The sequence below is a fragment of the Bos indicus genome, chromosome 19, assembly GCF_029378745.1.
Source record: "Bos indicus isolate NIAB-ARS_2022 breed Sahiwal x Tharparkar chromosome 19, NIAB-ARS_B.indTharparkar_mat_pri_1.0, whole genome shotgun sequence".
Classification (NCBI taxonomy): Eukaryota; Metazoa; Chordata; class Mammalia; order Artiodactyla; family Bovidae; genus Bos; species Bos indicus.
The window spans coordinates 30,054,951-30,071,963 of record NC_091778.1 but is presented as its reverse complement, the minus strand read 5'-3'; the positions used below and the strand labels follow the sequence as shown (position 1 = coordinate 30,071,963).

The following is a 17,013-nucleotide window of genomic DNA, read 5'->3' as shown; positions in this document are numbered from 1 at the left end:
GTGAAAAGAGTGTAATGTAGGTATTTTTCATTCATAATCTGTGTCTCTGCTAGGTAAAGCAGCTCCAGGGCTTTGATAATTTTTTTTTTTTCCTAATTGAAGATCATAGAGGAATCTCCTGTTTTCTTCTTATATATTGTTTTACCTTTTAATTCATACTGACACTTGACCCTCAGTTGTATATATAGATTATTTGGGAGATGCATTTAGAGTTTTCCAGTAACATCGGTCATCCTATAGCAGCACTAGGTTGATGATAGATTTTTCTTGGAGTCCATCCAAGAGGTTGTTACTGAAGACCAAAAGGACCTCATTATAAAGTGATTTTGCTATAAAATGGTCCCATGGAATGATCCCTAGAGATAGCAGGTCATTTGTATGGTTAAAAAAAGAGCACATCGTGTCAAAAAATGTTACTAAGGGGTCCTTACCCCACACCATTAGTTTAAATAAATTCCAGATGAATTAACAAGTTAAGTGTAATGGCTTAATTCCATAAAAAAAAAAAAAATCTAGAAGAAAACCTAGGAAAAACTATGCAAGGAAATGTTAATGTGATCTTGGGCAGAAGGACCTTTGTGATTTCTGCTTTTATAGATGGGCCATCATGTGAAACAGACGTTTTAAAAACCCCAACAAGTGAAGCTGCGAATGGCAGAGTGCTCGGTGGAAAGAGTCGTTCGACTCGGCCTTGGAGAGTTCTTTCCAGTGCACCTGCGGGCAGAGGAAAAAAGTACAGGGATGGAGGCTGCCTAGAGTTAAGAAAAACAAACTTTAAAGATCTTGAGTAACTTGAGTGCTTTTCTCTTTGAAAATCTTAAAATCCAGAAAAATAACACATTACAACAAGATTTTTTTTGGCCACACGATGTGGCGTGCAGGATCTTAGTTCTCCAAGCAGGGATCAAACCCATGGCCCTTGAAGTGGAAGCACAGAGTCTTACTGGACCGCCAGGAAGATCCCCAAAAATAACATGTTTTTTAAAAGCAAAAATATTCTTTTACTATTGTATATATTGTTTTGTATTCTACTTTTTTTTTTTTACTTAATAATGTTATCGTGAACTTCTTTTGGAAGTTCATGCCCCAGGAGGGGGTGTGTTGGGAGAAGTTGCTTGCCTTGGGGTTGCTGCTGGTCACTGCACACTGAAGGAACTGTCAGCACCCAGAAGCCTGTCCGGAGGGCAGGCTGGAGCCAGGAAGGAAAATTCGTTTGCTCCTGCAGTGTTTCCGCAGTTTCCTCCACTGACAAAGCTGGTGAAGGAAAAATTATTTAAAGGACCCGGATCCATTTTCTCAGAGCAATCAAAATAAGGGAGAACTTGGAGCTAAGAAGCATTAAGTTGAAAAGCAGCAGAGGAAGCAGTATTTCAAGGAATAGCCTTGTATCGATTGGATTGGCAAAAAAGTTTACTTGGGTTTTTCTGTGCCATCTTGTAGAAAAACCAGAATTAACTTTTTGGCCAACCCAATACATCATTGCATACCATCCAATGTTTTACTGCATACATTCCTAGACACAGAATTGGTAGATATGGAAGTTAGCACAGTTCACTCTCTAGAAAGATATATTAGCTATCCCCCCATGACTTAGTACTTAGGAGCTTCTTTGCACTTTACTTAACCCGGGGTGTTAGCAATCTTTTTAATGCTTACAAATCTGATAAGTCAGAAAAAAGCTTCACTATTCTTTGATATCTTTAAAAAATTAGTAGTGATGTTGGAACTTTTATGTCTTTTTCTTTTTTATTCTTCTGTGCATTCCCTGTCTATATCCTTTGCCCATTTTAAAAAAAAAAGGAAGATTGTCTTATTGATTTCTACATGCTCTTTATTATCAGAAAGTATAAACATTTATGTAGTCAAATCTTACTCATTTATAATATTTAAAATTTAATTCATCTGGAAATTATTTTCATTTAAGTTCTGAAGTGTAGGTGTTTAACTTTTTTCTTTATTTTGTTCCAGTACTGTTAACTATTTTCTCTTTTTTTCTGACTGATTTCAAATGTTAACTTTGATCATGTATTGAATTGTGTTCCATGCCTGGGTCTGTTTCTGGACCGAAATTGTTTTCCTGAGGTTTTTAGTGAGTTAACTGCCTTACTTCTTCTTTCAGAACAGGACGCAGGCCTCGATGCCCTTTCCTCAATCATAAGTCGCCAGAAACAAATGGGGCAGGAAATTGGGAACGAACTGGATGAGCAAAACGGTAAGGACGTGTCCGACATTGATCAGATTTGCCACTGAGTACTAGTGCTGAAGGCTTGACTATTTGTTAGATGACTCTGATATTACAGAGCACCGAACGTAGTTTAACGTCTATGGATTATTATAGTTTAATGCGATTGAGGGTGGTCTGCAGCCGATTTAGATTGTAGTTACTAAACACTAGGTTAAGAAACTTAATAAAAAATCTCCAGTTTTTGAAGCTGCTTTGAAAAGTGCTGTGTTCTGTAATTGAGTTATCCCCTGGGCCCTCCTCCTGTGGTCACGGGGTGAGGTGGCTCAGTGCTTTTCGAGGACGCAGGGGCACATGGAGCCTACAGGGACATGTCCTCTGCACACCCAGAGAGTTGGCTCCTCTTCCATCATAAATATCAGGCTGGGGGACAAAAAAGTCGTACGTGAAGCTTTTTTATTTCAGGGCTTGATGTGATGAACCTGGCTAGAGAAAGGTCAGTTTTCAGACCCACAAGCAAGATGGCTTGGGAGAGATGAAGCATTAAGTTAGGAGCCTACCTGGCAGGCTCTGGAGCTTAAAGTGTGTGGCTGAGGGTACAGGGGCTGGAATGGAAGATGCAGCGGTAGGATTATGTGGGGAAAAGGGAACGGAGGCAGGGGACTGATGGCACTTTTACTGAGTGGTCTTGGTCAGGGGAATGGGGGAGCGGGAAGTCACTGGTTTGGAGCAGAGGTCCTAAGTCCAGTGTGGACACATTCAGTGAGAGATGCCAGTGAGAAATCTGAGGCACAGCATCTAGTGGACAGTGGCGGATAAGGTACCAGAGCTCAGCAAGAGGACAGGACCACAGGGAAGAGAAGTGAGAACCTTCGGTGTAGAGGCGATGGGTAGAACCATAAGAATAGTTGAGTTTCAGTGAGGCTGGTGTTGATCAAAGGCGTCTGCTGGGTGCTAAGCCCTTCAGTCTGCGCCATTTCATTTAATCAGTTCACAGCATCGTGAAGGTGACATTATCACTGTTTGTCAGAGACGAAGCCCAGAGTGGCCGAGGTGCCCCGTTACGTCACCTCACTTGTCAGGAACAGAAATGAAATTTCACTCCAGCTTCCTCTCGAAGGAAGACAAAGTAAGGAGAGAAAAGCAAAAGGCTCGAAGCTGCTAGCTTGTGGTCATAGTGTCATGGAGGCTCACGGTGGAATGGCTTTCAAGAAAGGTTACCCCGTATGGAGCCCTGGGAGTCGGTGGTTGCTCACTCCAAATGGGGGCTGCACCTGTCAGACTGTATAAGCTCCACTTCTCGTCATCTCTCTAAGCAGTGAGTTCATTTGTTGCTATAGTACTATTCCATTTATCTATCGTAAATGAACAAATAAGTTAATTCCATCTGTCTGCCATCTGTCATAAATAAATAGGTCAGCAAAGCAAATGGAGAAGTCCTCTAGCGTTACCATCCTAGTGTTAGTCGCTCAGTCGTGTCCTACTCTTTGTGGCCCCATGGACTGTAGCCTGCCAGGCTCCTCTGTCCATGGAATTCTCCAGGCAAGAGTACTGGAGTGGGTAGCCAGTCCCTTCTTCAGGGGATATTCCCCAGGGATGGAACCTGGGTCTCCTGCACTACGGGCAGATTCTTTACTGTCTGAGCCACCAGGAAAGCCCTCATCCTACTATACCAGTAGAGGTTCTTAATGGTTTAAGCACAGAGGGGAGGACAGTTCAGTCCTTTGCTAATGGTGCTGACATGCATGTACTAATTCATGTATTTGCATTTAACTCAATTACTGGCCAGTTCCTTCCTTGAAAGATAGTATTTGTAAGAAAATTGGCTCTATAGAAAGTCTGCTTATCATAGGTATAACTTTTCTTTATCCCAAGGAAGTTTAGCTTGCTCACTGGGTCAGAAAGAACACTGGCCACATGCTAATAAAGCATGTCCATCCTGTGATGGACATGCTTGGATAAGCCATGTCCAATAACCATGGTCCATGGTCAAGCTGGTTGGTGCCTACCTTAGTGAGGTTGACTTACTGACTTCCCAGATGAAATTGCCATGTATTTTCTTTTTTAAAATTTTTATTTCTTTTTGGCTGTCTTGGGTCTTTGTTGCTTTGTGGGCTTTTTCTCTAATTGTGACAGCCAAGGGCTCCTTCATAGTTGCAGTGCATGGGCTTCTCATTGTCGTGGCTTCCTGAATTGGCAAGCAGAGTCTTAACCACTTAGCCATCAGGGAAGCCCACCAGGCATGTCCAAATCTTATGTTTCCTCCTGTTCAGTAGTTGTCATGCTTTGCTGCATATTAGAATCATCTGAGAACCTTCTAAACCTTCAAAGCCCAGGCCATACCCAAATTGGTTTTCTGTTGTTGCTATAACACATCACTACAGACTCCATGGCTGTAAGCAATGCAAACTCCTTATCTTATGGTTCTGGAGATCATAAGTCTGCCATGCTCTCCCTAGAGGAGGCGTTGGCAGGGCTGTACTCCTTCCTGGAGGCTCTAGGGGAGAATTCGTTTCCTTGCCTTTTCCAGTGTCTGGAGGCTGTCTGCATTCCTTGGCTTGTGGCCCCCTTCTCCATCTTCAAAGCCAGCAATGTAGACTGAGTTCTTCTCACATTGCATCATTCTGACCTTTAACTCCTGCCCCTCTCTTCCTCTTTTAAGGGCTTTTGTGATGACACTGGGCCCATCCAGATAATCCAGAAGGGTTTCCTAGTTAAAGTTAACCTTAATCCATCTGCAACCTTGATGCCCCTTAGCTGTGTAACCTAACATTCTCAGATTTGGGGACCTAGATGTCTTTAGGGGGCTGCTGTCTGCCCAACACAATACCTGATGCCAGTTAAGGCAGAATCTCTAGGATGAGGCCTAAGCAGGAGTACTTTATAAAGCTCCACAGATGGTTTCAATAGGCTGCCAGGTTTGGGAACCAGTGCTCCTGTTGAATGGGGTTTCCCAGGTGGCTCAGTGGTAAAGAGTCCGCCTACCAATGCAGGAGATACAGGTTCGATCCCTGGGTCGGGATCTCCTGGAGAAGAAAATGGCAACCCACTCCAGTACTATTGCCTGGAGAATCCCATGGACAGAGGAGCCTGGCGGGTTACAGTCCATAGGGTCAAAGTCAGACACAGCTGAGGACAAGCACAAGCCCTTGTTGAATATGCTGAGAGAATGTGTCTTGTACTGTACTTTTCTCCGCGTATGCTCACATGACAGATGTAAAGCCCACATGTGCACAGACCGTTCACATGGTTACATGTTACATGTTTGCTGTCCTGGTCGCACAGACTGTCTTCCCATCGTAGTGCTTTACCCGCATCCCTCTCATCTCTTCCTCTGCACCTCCACAGTCCTCATCTCCGTCCCAGGCCCAGATGCATACATGTGTACATGGACAAACATGAGGTATTTTCCCACGAGTTGCCAAAACAAGCTGGGTTTTTCTCTGCGGTGGCCTCCCACTGAGCCTGCAGCTATGCTGGTGGTTTTCCGATGTGCACGCTCGCCCCTCAGAAATAGGGCAGAGTCAGCCATTCTCTTTCAGAGGAATGGAGAGGCTCCCTGAGGGTAAAAGGTGATACCTCTGCTAGGACCGTGGTCAGTCTTTGTTCCTTTCGCCACAGTCATGGCCATTCTGCGGTCGAGGTGTTGAGCACAGGGGTGCTGCCCCATCTGGGGTTTTACTGTGACCCGTGTGTGTCACGAGGCATCTGGGACCCTGGAGAAGGCTACCACTTTTGGTTGTAAATATCTCTCCGTGGTTTATGGGCCTACTGAATTGTTCTTTTGGTTTTCACTGAATGAGCGAAATAATAGGCTAAGATCATGGCCAGCCGGGCCAGGCTGGAGTCGGGTATCCAACCCTTAACTAAGAAAATACACAGTACTGAGAACATAACCACAAAGCTGAAGGGCTGGATCGTCATCACTGCAGGAATTAAGATTCCAGTCTCCTCATAGAGTTCAAAAGGGCCTGACCCATGCCAGTAATTATACCCTGTTCACATGCCAGGGACCCAGCCTAATGAGGAAGGGGACTGGCGGTTCAGTGACGAGGCGGGTGGTGGGAGACCTGGATGTCTGGTGGGTGTGGGCCTTGGCAGCTGGCGAAGGTGAGGGGATGCAGGAGAGAGAGGGGCGGAGGCCTGAGGTCACCAGGGAGACCCCCCACGAGGGACCAGGTCACAATGAACCACGTGGATGACCCAGGGGAAGAGGGCTCGTGTTGGGCTGACTCCCCAGATGCTGTTCCAAGGTGAAGCTGCGAAAAAGTCTTACAGAAAAATCCTTTAAAGTTCATGCTCAAATTAAAGTTCATGTTCAAGAGCACAGGGCCTTTTGAAAGGAACACTAAAACAAGAAAATGAACGGGACTGACCTGACTAAGGCGGGTATTTCCGATACCCGGTTTGGCTGTTGGCCAAGCTTTGAAGCCAGCGCCCAGAAGAACCCCAGAAACCCAGTTCTAACAGAGGGAACAGCACCAAAACAGGCTGTGTCACCAGCCTCTGCCAGCAGATTCGTTTTGATGTTCAAATATGCCAACTTCAGCCAGCCCTTTCGATGTTTCTCTGTCAACCTTTGAGCACTTCCTTGCTTTCTGGAAGAAACCACAGTGACAAGGAAGGTGACTTGTCTCTGTTGGCAGCCTCAGTAGTGGGGTTGAGGAGACCAGGGTGTGCTTTGAAAGAAGACCTAGACAAAATGCTTAAAGATTTCATGTACATATTAATGAATTACCATCTCATTCATACAGAGATTTGTGAGTTCCTCAGGCTCAGAGACTCATAGGATGGAGAGACGTTTCTGAGGTCACTCCCTTTCCCCATCCCCTGCCATCTTTTCATCTTTGGGAAGAATTCCACTCGGTCACCCTTGCCTACCGTCATCGGTGCTTCCCTCTGGCGCCCCTGGAGGCGTCGAGAGCTCTCTGGCTCTCTGGTTCATACGTTGCGTGTGCTTCTTCTACTGACTGGCTCCATAATCTGCCTGTATCTATGAAATCATTTATTTTCCATTTCATAAAAGTTTATCAAATAAACTTTTTATTAACCTAACAAGAAAAGGCCTCATTAAACCTGGTAAGATCTGTGCAGAGTGATACTTTTCCTTCCGTAGTACATCCTCTGTCCATTCAGCAAGCACTGAGGGCCGACCGTGTATGCTCAGCCCTGTGCTAGAACCCGCCACGTCCATCAGGTGTGGGGAGACTTGGCTTCTGCCCTCAGGGAGCTTCTGCTCTGGAGGGGGAGGCAGAGGTTAGACAGACAACTGCACAGACGCCCAGCTGCAGACGGCGGTAGTGATGTCCCTGGGCACCTTGAGAACACAGAGCAGAGGAGACTGACACGGTTTAGCACTGAGAAAGCCTACCCCTGAGGAAATGATACCTGTGCTGGGATTTACAGGGAAGACCGCTGCTGTCTCACTGTGACTATATATTTTTTCCTTTTCCCTTGTATTTCTTACGATTTTTGCTTTACGTATCTTTGTTTCTTTGTTGTTAAGGAGTCTAATGGTTTATGATGTCTATCTTCTTTGTGAATTGTACCTTCTATCATTAAAAAAAAAGTAATAATAAAAAATAAAGGGAAGACCATTTCCAACAGCAGGAACAGCATATGCAAAAAGCCCTTTCATGGAAAGGAGGGCAACACGGGTGAGAAACGAGGGCAAAAGCCTGCTGATCCCAGAGTCCAGGGAGCCCAGGGAAATGTTAGAACAGTGAGCAGGGGAAGGCGGAAATCAGAGTAGTGTTTCTGTGATTAACATTTTATTCGCATTTGTTCTTGTTTAGTTGCTAGGTGTGTCCGACTGTTTTGCAACCCCATGGGCTGTAGCCTGCCAGGCTGCTCTGTCCATAGGATTCCCCAGGCAAGATTACTGGAGTGGGTTGCCATTTCCTTCTCCAGGGGAATCTTCCCAACCCAAGGATCGAATCCGCGTCTCCTGCATTGTCAGGCGGATTCTTTACTAATGAGCCACGGTACAGGTTGTCAAAAATGGTAGACTGAGCTGATGGGAAGCCCCTCACTCCCTTCCCGAAACACATGAAAATATTAGATAAAACATTTAAAAAATTGATTTATACTTCTTAACTGAGCTTGAACGCAAGAGTTTCTCCAGGTGTCAGAAAGGAAAGCGCTGCCCCACAGCAGTGAGTGCAGTGGAAGCCCCGTGGCCCTCAGAGATAATTGAGTGGATGTACACCCTAGGCAAAATTCTGAAAGAGATGGGAATACCAGACCACCTGACCTGCCTCTTGACAAATTTGTGTGCAGGTCAGGAAGGAACAGTTAGAACTGCACATGAAACAACAGACTGGTTCCAAATAGGAAAAGGAGTACGTCAAGGCTGTATATTGTCACCCTGCTTATTTAACTTATATGCAGAGTACATCATGAGAAACGCTGGACTGGAAGAAGCACAAGCTGGAATCAAGATTGCCGGGGGAAATATCAATAACCTCAGATATGCAGATGACACCACCCTTATGGCAGAAAGTGAACAGGAACTAAAAAGTCTCTTGATGAAGGTGAAAGAGGAGTGTAAAAAAGTTGGCTTAAAACTCAACATTCAGAAAACGAAGATCATGGCATCTGGTCCCATCACTTCATGGGAAATAGATGGAGAAACAGTGAAAACAGTGTCAGACTTTATTTTTTTGGGCTCCAAAATCACTGCAGATGGTGACTGCAGCCATGAAATTAAAAGATGCTTACTCCTTGGAAGGAAAGTTATGACCAACCTAGATAGCATATTGAAAAGCAGAGACATTACTTTGCCAACAAAGGTCAAGGCTATGGTTTTTCCAGTGGTCATGTATGGATGTGAGAGTTGGACTGTGAAGAAAGCTGAGCAACGAAGAATTGATGCTTTTGAACTGTGGTGTTGGAGAAGACTCTTGAGAGTCCCTTGGACTGCAAGGAGATCCAACCAGTCCATTCTGAAGGAGATCAGCCCTGGGATTTCTTTGGAAGGAATGATGCTAAAGCTGAAACTCCAGTACTTTGGCCACCTCATGTGAAGAGTTGACTCACTGGAAAAGACCCTGATGCTGGGAGGGATTGGGGGCAGGAGAAGAAGGGGACGACAGAGGATGAGATGGCTGGATGGCATCACTGACTCGATGGACGTGAGTCTCAGTGAAGTCCGGGAGTTGGTGATGGACAGGGAGGCCTGGAGTGCTGCGATTCATGGGGTCGCAAAGAGTCGGACACAACTGAGTGACTGAACTGAACTGACACCCTAGGGACTAGTGTTTTAGTATCCACGCAGAGATGAGAGCTGGGCTATAGTCCCTGGCATTGTGAGGGACTGAAAGCAGGCTCTGCATGCAAAACCAGGAGCTGAGAAATGACCATTTTATGGGAAAACGAATCTCCCCTACCCCCACCCAAGAATGAGATACTCAGTGAGGCCACCCACCTTGGGCCACAGCCTGTCTTACGTTTTTAACATGTAGGCTTCAGTTTACGTCTCTGAATAAATCCAGATTAGAATTATTAAACTTTCCTTCAGACACCTCCTCTTTCATGTTTTAAACTGAAGTCCTCTTTTATTTTCTACTGACTGTATTTAGATTAACCAACATGTTTTTACTGATTTCTATTTCTACTCTCTTTTCTGTTACTCAGCTGTAAGTTTTAATACTCATGATTGTATGTTTTTAAGATTGTAAAGTCCTTTAAACCTTTGAATGGTGCCCATCAGAACTTTGCATCTTCTTTCTGCTTTTTGCAGTGTTTCTGAGCCCTCCAGGTATGTTTTGGTTTGTTCATCTCCATCTTAATGCTGTTACAGGCTGAATTATGTCTTCTCAACATTTACAGATTGAAAGTCCTGACTCCCAGAACCTCAGAATCTGATTGTATTTGGAATTAGGGTCTTGCTTTCATTCTTTTTTTAACTTTTAATTTAATATTGGAGTATAGCTGGTTAACAATGTTGTGATAGTCTCAGGTGGACAGCAAAGGGACTCAGCCATGCGTATACATGCAACCATTCTCCCCCAAGCTCCCCTCCCATCCAGGCTGCCACATAACATTGAGCAGAGTTCCCTGTGCCATAAAGTAGGTCCTTGTTGGTTATCCATTTTAAATACAGCTGTGGGTACATGACCATCCCAAACTCCTTAACTATCCCTTCATCCCATCCTCCCCCCACCACAACCATAAGTTTGTCCTCTAAGTCTGTGAGTCTGTCTCTGTTTTGTAAATCAGTTCATTTGTATCATGGAAATAGGGTGTTTAAAGAGGTGATTGAGTTAAAATGAGGTCATTGGGTTGGGCCCTATCCTATATAATTGGTGTCCTTATAAGTAGAGGAAATTAGGGCACCGATGGGAGACCACGTGAGGACACAGAGAGAAGACGGCTGTCTGCAGGTCGAGGAGAGAGGCCTCATCAGAAGCCAGTTCTGCTGACACCTTGATCTCCTACTTCTAGCCTCTAGGATTGTGAGAAAATAAACGTCTGTTGTTGAAGCCCTCAGGCTTGGACTTTGTTAAGGCGGGTCCATGAGTCAAGGACCATGCTGATGAGTATAGGAAGCTGACATAGGCTTTGTTGGTATTTTGGTACATTTTGCTCTTGTTGTTCAGTTGCTAAGTTGTGTGTGACTCGTTATGACCCTGTGGGCTGCAGCACACCAGGCTCTTCTGTCCTTCACTGTCTCCCTGAGTTTGCCCAATCCATTTCCTGTAAGTCAGTGATGCTATCTAACCATCTCATCCCCTGCTTCCCCCTTCTTTTGCCTTCAGTCTTTCCAAGCATCAGGATCTTTTCCAGTGAGTCAGCTCTTCACATCAGGTGGCCAGAGTACTGGAGCTTCAGTTTCAGCATCAGTCCTTCCAATGTGTATTCAGGGTTGCTTTCCTTTAGGATGGACTGGTTGGATCTCCTTGCAGTCCAAGGGACTCTCGGGAGTCTTCTCCAACACCACAGTTCAAAAGCATCATTTCTTCTGTACTCAGCCTTCTTTATGGTCCAGCTCTCACATCCATACATGACTACTGGAAAGACCATAGCTTTGATTATGCGAACCTTGCATAAGCAAAGTGATGTCTCTGCTTTTTAATACAATGTCTAGGTTTATCATAGCTTCGCTTCCAAGGAGCATGTCTTTTAATTTTGTGGCTGCAGTCACTGTCCTCAGTGATTTTGGACCCTAGGAAGGTAAAATCTGTCACTGCTTTTCCCCCTTCTGTTTGCCATGAAGCGATGGGACCAGATGCCATGATCTTAGTTTTGGTAGGTTTGTTTACCCCCAAACCTTCTTTCTTGAGTGTCCTCTCTGTGGGCAGGCAGGGGTACCAGCAGGCACCTTCCCCGCAGGGTGATGTGGACACAGCAGATTCAGGACCCTTGGCGGCAATCCTGACCCCCACATCACTAAGGGAAGGAAAACTTTAACCTCAGGGTGACATTCTTGTATGTGTTTATTTCTTTTCACTTCTGTCTATCCTAGAGGCTCCTGTTCAACTCATTCCGAGCCTGAACCCCAACACTGTGGGCTCCCCAGGCAAACCCTCCTCTCCAGAGAGAGTGGTCTGGGCACTCCAGCTGGGAGCCAGTGCTGCAGACTCTAGGCTCCACCGAACAGGGTGGAGGCCCGCCCAGCTCAGCTGTTCTCTAGACAGCCCTGCCCTCAGATGCCCCATCCCTGCCTCCCAGCCTCTTCTCTGTAGGCCTTTCTTCGGCTCCCAATAGCTATTGATGGCAAGCTTGGAGCTTCTCCAGGGTTCTATCAGGAAGAAAGAGCTCCTATCTGTAGCTCTGATCATGTATTTCAAGCTGTTGCCCACCCACCCTCACCACCCCCCACCCCCGGTTTTGGTTTATTTGTCAATATAGTCCCAACTATCTTCTTCTTTTTTTTTTTTTTTAAAGAAAGCCTTTCAAATGACTTATTCACTGACAGCATTTCTTCATGTTTTCAGGGCCACCATGGATTGATTCTCCCAAAAAATCTTTTTACTGGCCTTTCATTGTGCCCGTGGGAAGGAAGGGGACAGCCATGTGTGCTGGCCCTTCTGTCCTGAGCTCAGAGTCTCGCTCTTATATTTTGGACAAAGAATCAGTATCTATAGAAATCATTTTCCTAAAACAGCTAGTGTTGTGGAAGCTCTGGTTAAACAAGTTTTCAAATACAGTCTGTGAAAGTTGTTTTCTGGGGCTTCTGTGATTGGAGTGATACTTCCAAGTTCTGTCAGTCAGTCTGTTTACAGATGGATTTGCTCAGAGATAAGACACTTAGAGATATGGATGGAAAGTGATTATTTTCCATGTACTTAGGGCTTCCCTGGTGGCTCAGATGATAAAGAATCTGCCCACAATACAGGAGACCCAGGTTGGTTTAGTCCCTGGGTCAGGAAGATCTCCTGCAGAAGGGAATGGCAGCCCACTCCAGTATTCTTGCCTGGAGAATCCCATGGACAGAGGAGCCTGGGGGGCTCCACTCCATGGGGTCACAAAGAGTCAGACACAACTGAGCGACTAACACACTGACTTATGGTACTAAGTACTTGGTGAATATAAAAGTAGTTCTTTATCAAAACATTCATTATTAATCTCTCGGAAGGGGTTTTATTAGTATTGTTTAGTTGCTATGTCGTGTCTGACTCTTTTATGACCCTATGGACCATAGCCCACTAGGCTCCTCTGTCCATGGGATTTCCCAGGCAAGAATACTGGAGTGTGTTGCCATTTCCTTCTCCAAAGGATCTTACCAGCCCAGGGATCAAACCCTCATCTCCTACATTTCAAGGCGGATTCTTTACCACTGAGCCACAAGGGAAGTCCTAAGAAGGGGCTAGTTGATAATAATGCAGCTAGTGGGGGTGAGGGGAGAGAGAGAGAGCTCCCCAAGCCTCGTTGTTCAAGGTTTTCTTTTTAAATCATGGCTTCATTATACAGGCAGAATCTTCGTTGTATAGGTGTGATTGATCAAACCTTTGGCCACATGAGAAACCCAGATTCTTGGAATTTGCTGGGTCTGCCGAAAAGATTCTCAGACCCATGCCTGATGTTTGTCACTGGGAACTTCAATTCTGGTGACCTGGGCTGGAGCTACTTTGGGTCCCAAGACTTATTTTGTCCTCTAGTCTAGTGCTTTCTTTATCCTTTTTTTCTAGGCCAACGTCTTGGTCTTTACCCTGGCCCATGTAGCCGGCTGAGAGATCATCTGATGAGAGAGGCAAGGATTTTCCAAAGGAAAAGCTGTGGAAACAGTTGTCGGGGGAAAGGTCATTTATCTTCAGGCCCTGGGACAGCTGGCCCAGGCGATTCGTTGGGCTTCCCTCTCCCTGGGCTGCACCGAAGTCCCTAGTTGACTTCCAGGAGGGAGGCGGTCAGGCCAGCACCAGCAGCTGGAGTGGAGAGTGAAGGACAGAGGAGCCAGCCAAAACCGGAGACTGTAGAGACTCTCAAGGGGAGGGCCAGAGCAGTCACAGTTACAGGAGCAGGTCAAGCTGGGGGGCGCTGCCTTCTGCCACCTTGACCCAGTGATGGTGCTCTCCTCGTCCTTGGTGCCTTTGCAGGAAGGGGAGACCCAGAGCTCCCCTTGGAGGTCATGTTGGGGGTCTCCAAGGCCACCTCCAGGTTTGGTGCTTTGTTGAAAGGACTCGTAGGACTCAGCAGATACTTGCCTTCTAAAAATCTGTGTCTACCCTCAAATCAATACTTGTAGTGCTTTTGCAGTTATTCACGGACATGTGTAAAGGGGATAATTCTGGGTTATGGGATGAGCACATTCCTAGCCAAGGTCAAATCAGGTGATGGTCTGCCTTTTTATTTCTGCTTACATACAGAGGTGGCCAAAGGAGGAGACTCTGGCTGTGGGGCCAGTTGAATGGGGTTTGAGTCCCAACTCTGGCTCCTGATTTGGGGGGGCCAGCTTCAGGCAAGTCACTTAACAGTTTTGAACCTCATTTTCTCTTGTTTACTGAAGTATAATTGATTGACAATATGGTATTACTTTCAGGTGTACAGCAAAATGATTCAGATATATGTATGTGTGTATGTATACAAACAAACACACATTCTTTTTCAGATTCTTTTCCTTATAGGTTGTTACAAAGTATCGAGTTTAGTTCTTAGTGCTATAAGGCAGGTCCTTGTTGGTTATCTATTTCATTTTCTTTACTGAAGAATAAAATAGAATTCACCAGGATTATCCTGTTTTTTGTTAGGTTTGAAGATACAATCTATATCTCCATAAAATGTAGACATACAGCAGTTCCGTATTTGCAAATTCCATATTCATGGGGACTGTGTAGAACAGAACTACCATGAATAACGATCGATTCTAGTTGTACTCATGGTCATTGTGATCAATTACAGTGAAAGAGCACAAAGCGAAGTCAGAGCAAGAAAAGGCAGGAGGGGAACCCAGACACATGCTTCCCGCGCCTTCTTCCAACAGGTGGAGTCACACGGAATGGGCCCTCACCCCACAGCAGCGGAGTTATAACAACACCTGTAAAGTGTTGCCAACCAGGGAAGCTCATGAGAGACTCAGGGCCCAGGGATTATTATTTTTTTTCTTTTAGGGAATTGCTATGTTCCCAGATTCCAAAAGGAAAGCTGGCATTAAGCATAAACCAGACTATTTATATGGTTTTGAACTAGTGACCACGCTTACCAGTAATCGGTGGGAACCCTCCCCAAATCCAGGTTCCCAAACACCAGGCAGTTTTGTGAGCAGGCCTTCCTAAGAGAAGCAGTCAGGCCTGGCATGTTCACTGTTTTCCACACAGAGACCCCCACCCCGTGTGGTTTGTTTATCATATCTCTGTGCTTCTCTGTGGCTGGAGGGTCCAGGGAGAGTCCTGAGATGGGGTAGGCGTGGGCTCTGCAGAAGGGAAGGGGTCCAGGAAGCCGCCAGGGACCCGTGCTCACCTTTCAGCTGTACCTAGAATGTGCGAGGCCGGCTCCGTTAAGCAAGACCTTCTGCTGAGCTCAGTCTCTTTAGGAGCCACAGAGAATGTGCTTTTCAAAGTGGAAGTTCTTTAGCATCTGGGGTGGTGAAAAGGATTGAAGGACTTGGGTAATAAAAACCAAAGCAGCAGGAAGGAAGTGGTCTGATTAGAACCAAGTGCTTGGGCGGGGGGAGAGCGCGTGGGGAAGGAACTGGGGTGTCTGGGCGGTCCTTTCAGATGGTTCAGGATTGTTAAGGGACCTGGAGCACAAAGGTAGCTCGTCCCCACCATGCATTTGGGGAACATCATGTTCTCTTTGCAGGCTGACAGTTCCGTCCCTCCAGGAGAGAGGAATCGTAGAGGAAACAATCAGTTGTTTTTAACTATTTAAAACAATAGTTTAGGAACTGGGTTGACATCAAAGGTAGAGTTCTCTCAGTTTGGTTAGTTTGAAATCCATAAACAGAACTTTAAAAACTTTTTCTGTCGTGTACTAAAAAAATTAACCAGGGAGACTTCTGTAGTGGGCCAGTGGCTAAAACTCTGAGCTCCCAATGCAGGAGGCCTGGGTTCAATCCCTGGTCAGGGAACTAGATCCCACATGCTGCAACTAAAGATCTCACATGCCACAGTGAAGATCAAAGATCCTGAGTGCCACCATTAAGACCCATGTATAAATAAATTGTAAATATTATTATTATTATTTTTTTTTACAAAAAAACAGCCTTTGAAAAGTGTGCTTCAGTGTTCGGTGTTGTGTACCCACCAATAACTGAGCTGAAGGAGGCCCCAGTGTGTTTCTGAACCCTGGGGGTCCTTTAGGTAGGATCATTTGAGGCCCCATGTTCTGTTTCTGGCTTCACTCATGACTCCTGTAGGGTCTGTTCTATTAGCCCCAGCCACAGCTTGGCGGGTCTTAGGGGTGGGAGTAAGGTGAATACTTATTGACTGTTTTCTTTCATCATCCAGTCAAAAAGCATAAGAGTAGCCATTTTTGTTGTGCTTTGTTTGAAAAGGAATTTTAAAAACTTGCTGTTGTACTTTTCCTTGCTAGAAATGGACAGAGTCTGGGACGTGGTAGGTAGCTTGTGATAGTGAGAGATGTTTCAGGTGGCTTGTGGAGAGATGGGGCTTGAGATGGTGGTTTGGGATGTAAATTGATGAGATGGTTTATTTGCTTTTCACCTTTTGTCCTTGTGTGCGTGCTCAGTCATGTCCGGCTCTTTGAGACCCGGTGGACTGTAGCCCTCCAGGTTCCTCTGTCCATGGGGTTTTCCAGGCAAGAATGCTGGAGTGGATTGTCATTTCCTCCTCCAGGGGATCTTCTCAACCCAGGGATCGAACCTGTATCTCTTGCATTGGCAGGCGGATTCTTTACCACTGAGCCACCTGGAAAGCACCTTCTATCACTTACATATTAATACATGTAGCCTGACATCAGTACAATTAGGCCTCAGTTTTGGGCCCGGAGCATCTTTGTGTGTGTGTGTGTGTGTGTGTGTATTGTGTACAAGAGAGACAGGACACATGTGGGCTTAGACTCGGATGTGAATAGGAATACATCTGACGCTCTGGGAGTTCACAGTCTGTTATGTACTAGGTGGCAGTCCTGCTCACCCTGCTCAAGGGACTATGTGGGCTCCTCACTTGCCTCACTGAGAGAGCTGTTGTGCTCCTTTGTCTGGCTGGAATAATGCAAAGACCAACCCAGGTGGAGCTTCTCAGTCTCTAAGTTGAGTTTTAAAGGCCTGTGGAGTGTAGGTCATATAGAGGAGGAAAGACACCAAGATGATTATGAAGGCTTTTTTTTTTTCCCAGCATCTTCTTTTAAGTTGTGTCACTTAACCTTGAAAACTGATTATCTTTTCTTATCCACAGAGGTGTTGAGTCATAGGTTGGATTCTCTTGGGAGCA

The 17,013-nt window shown here is 45.6% G+C and overlaps 1 protein-coding gene across 6 annotated transcripts in view; it reads left to right on the top strand.

Moving 5' to 3' along the window:
* Positions 1 to 17,013, top strand: part of STX8 (syntaxin 8) — a 206,946-nt gene that overhangs the window by 57,251 nt on the left and 132,682 nt on the right. For all 6 annotated transcript variants that reach the window (XM_019982050.2, XM_019982051.2, XM_070774342.1 and 3 more), the window contains exon 6: positions 2,120 to 2,212. In XM_019982050.2, coding sequence (XP_019837609.1) covers positions 2,120 to 2,212 — 93 coding nt within the window. The remainder of the gene's footprint in view (positions 1 to 2,119; positions 2,213 to 17,013) is intronic.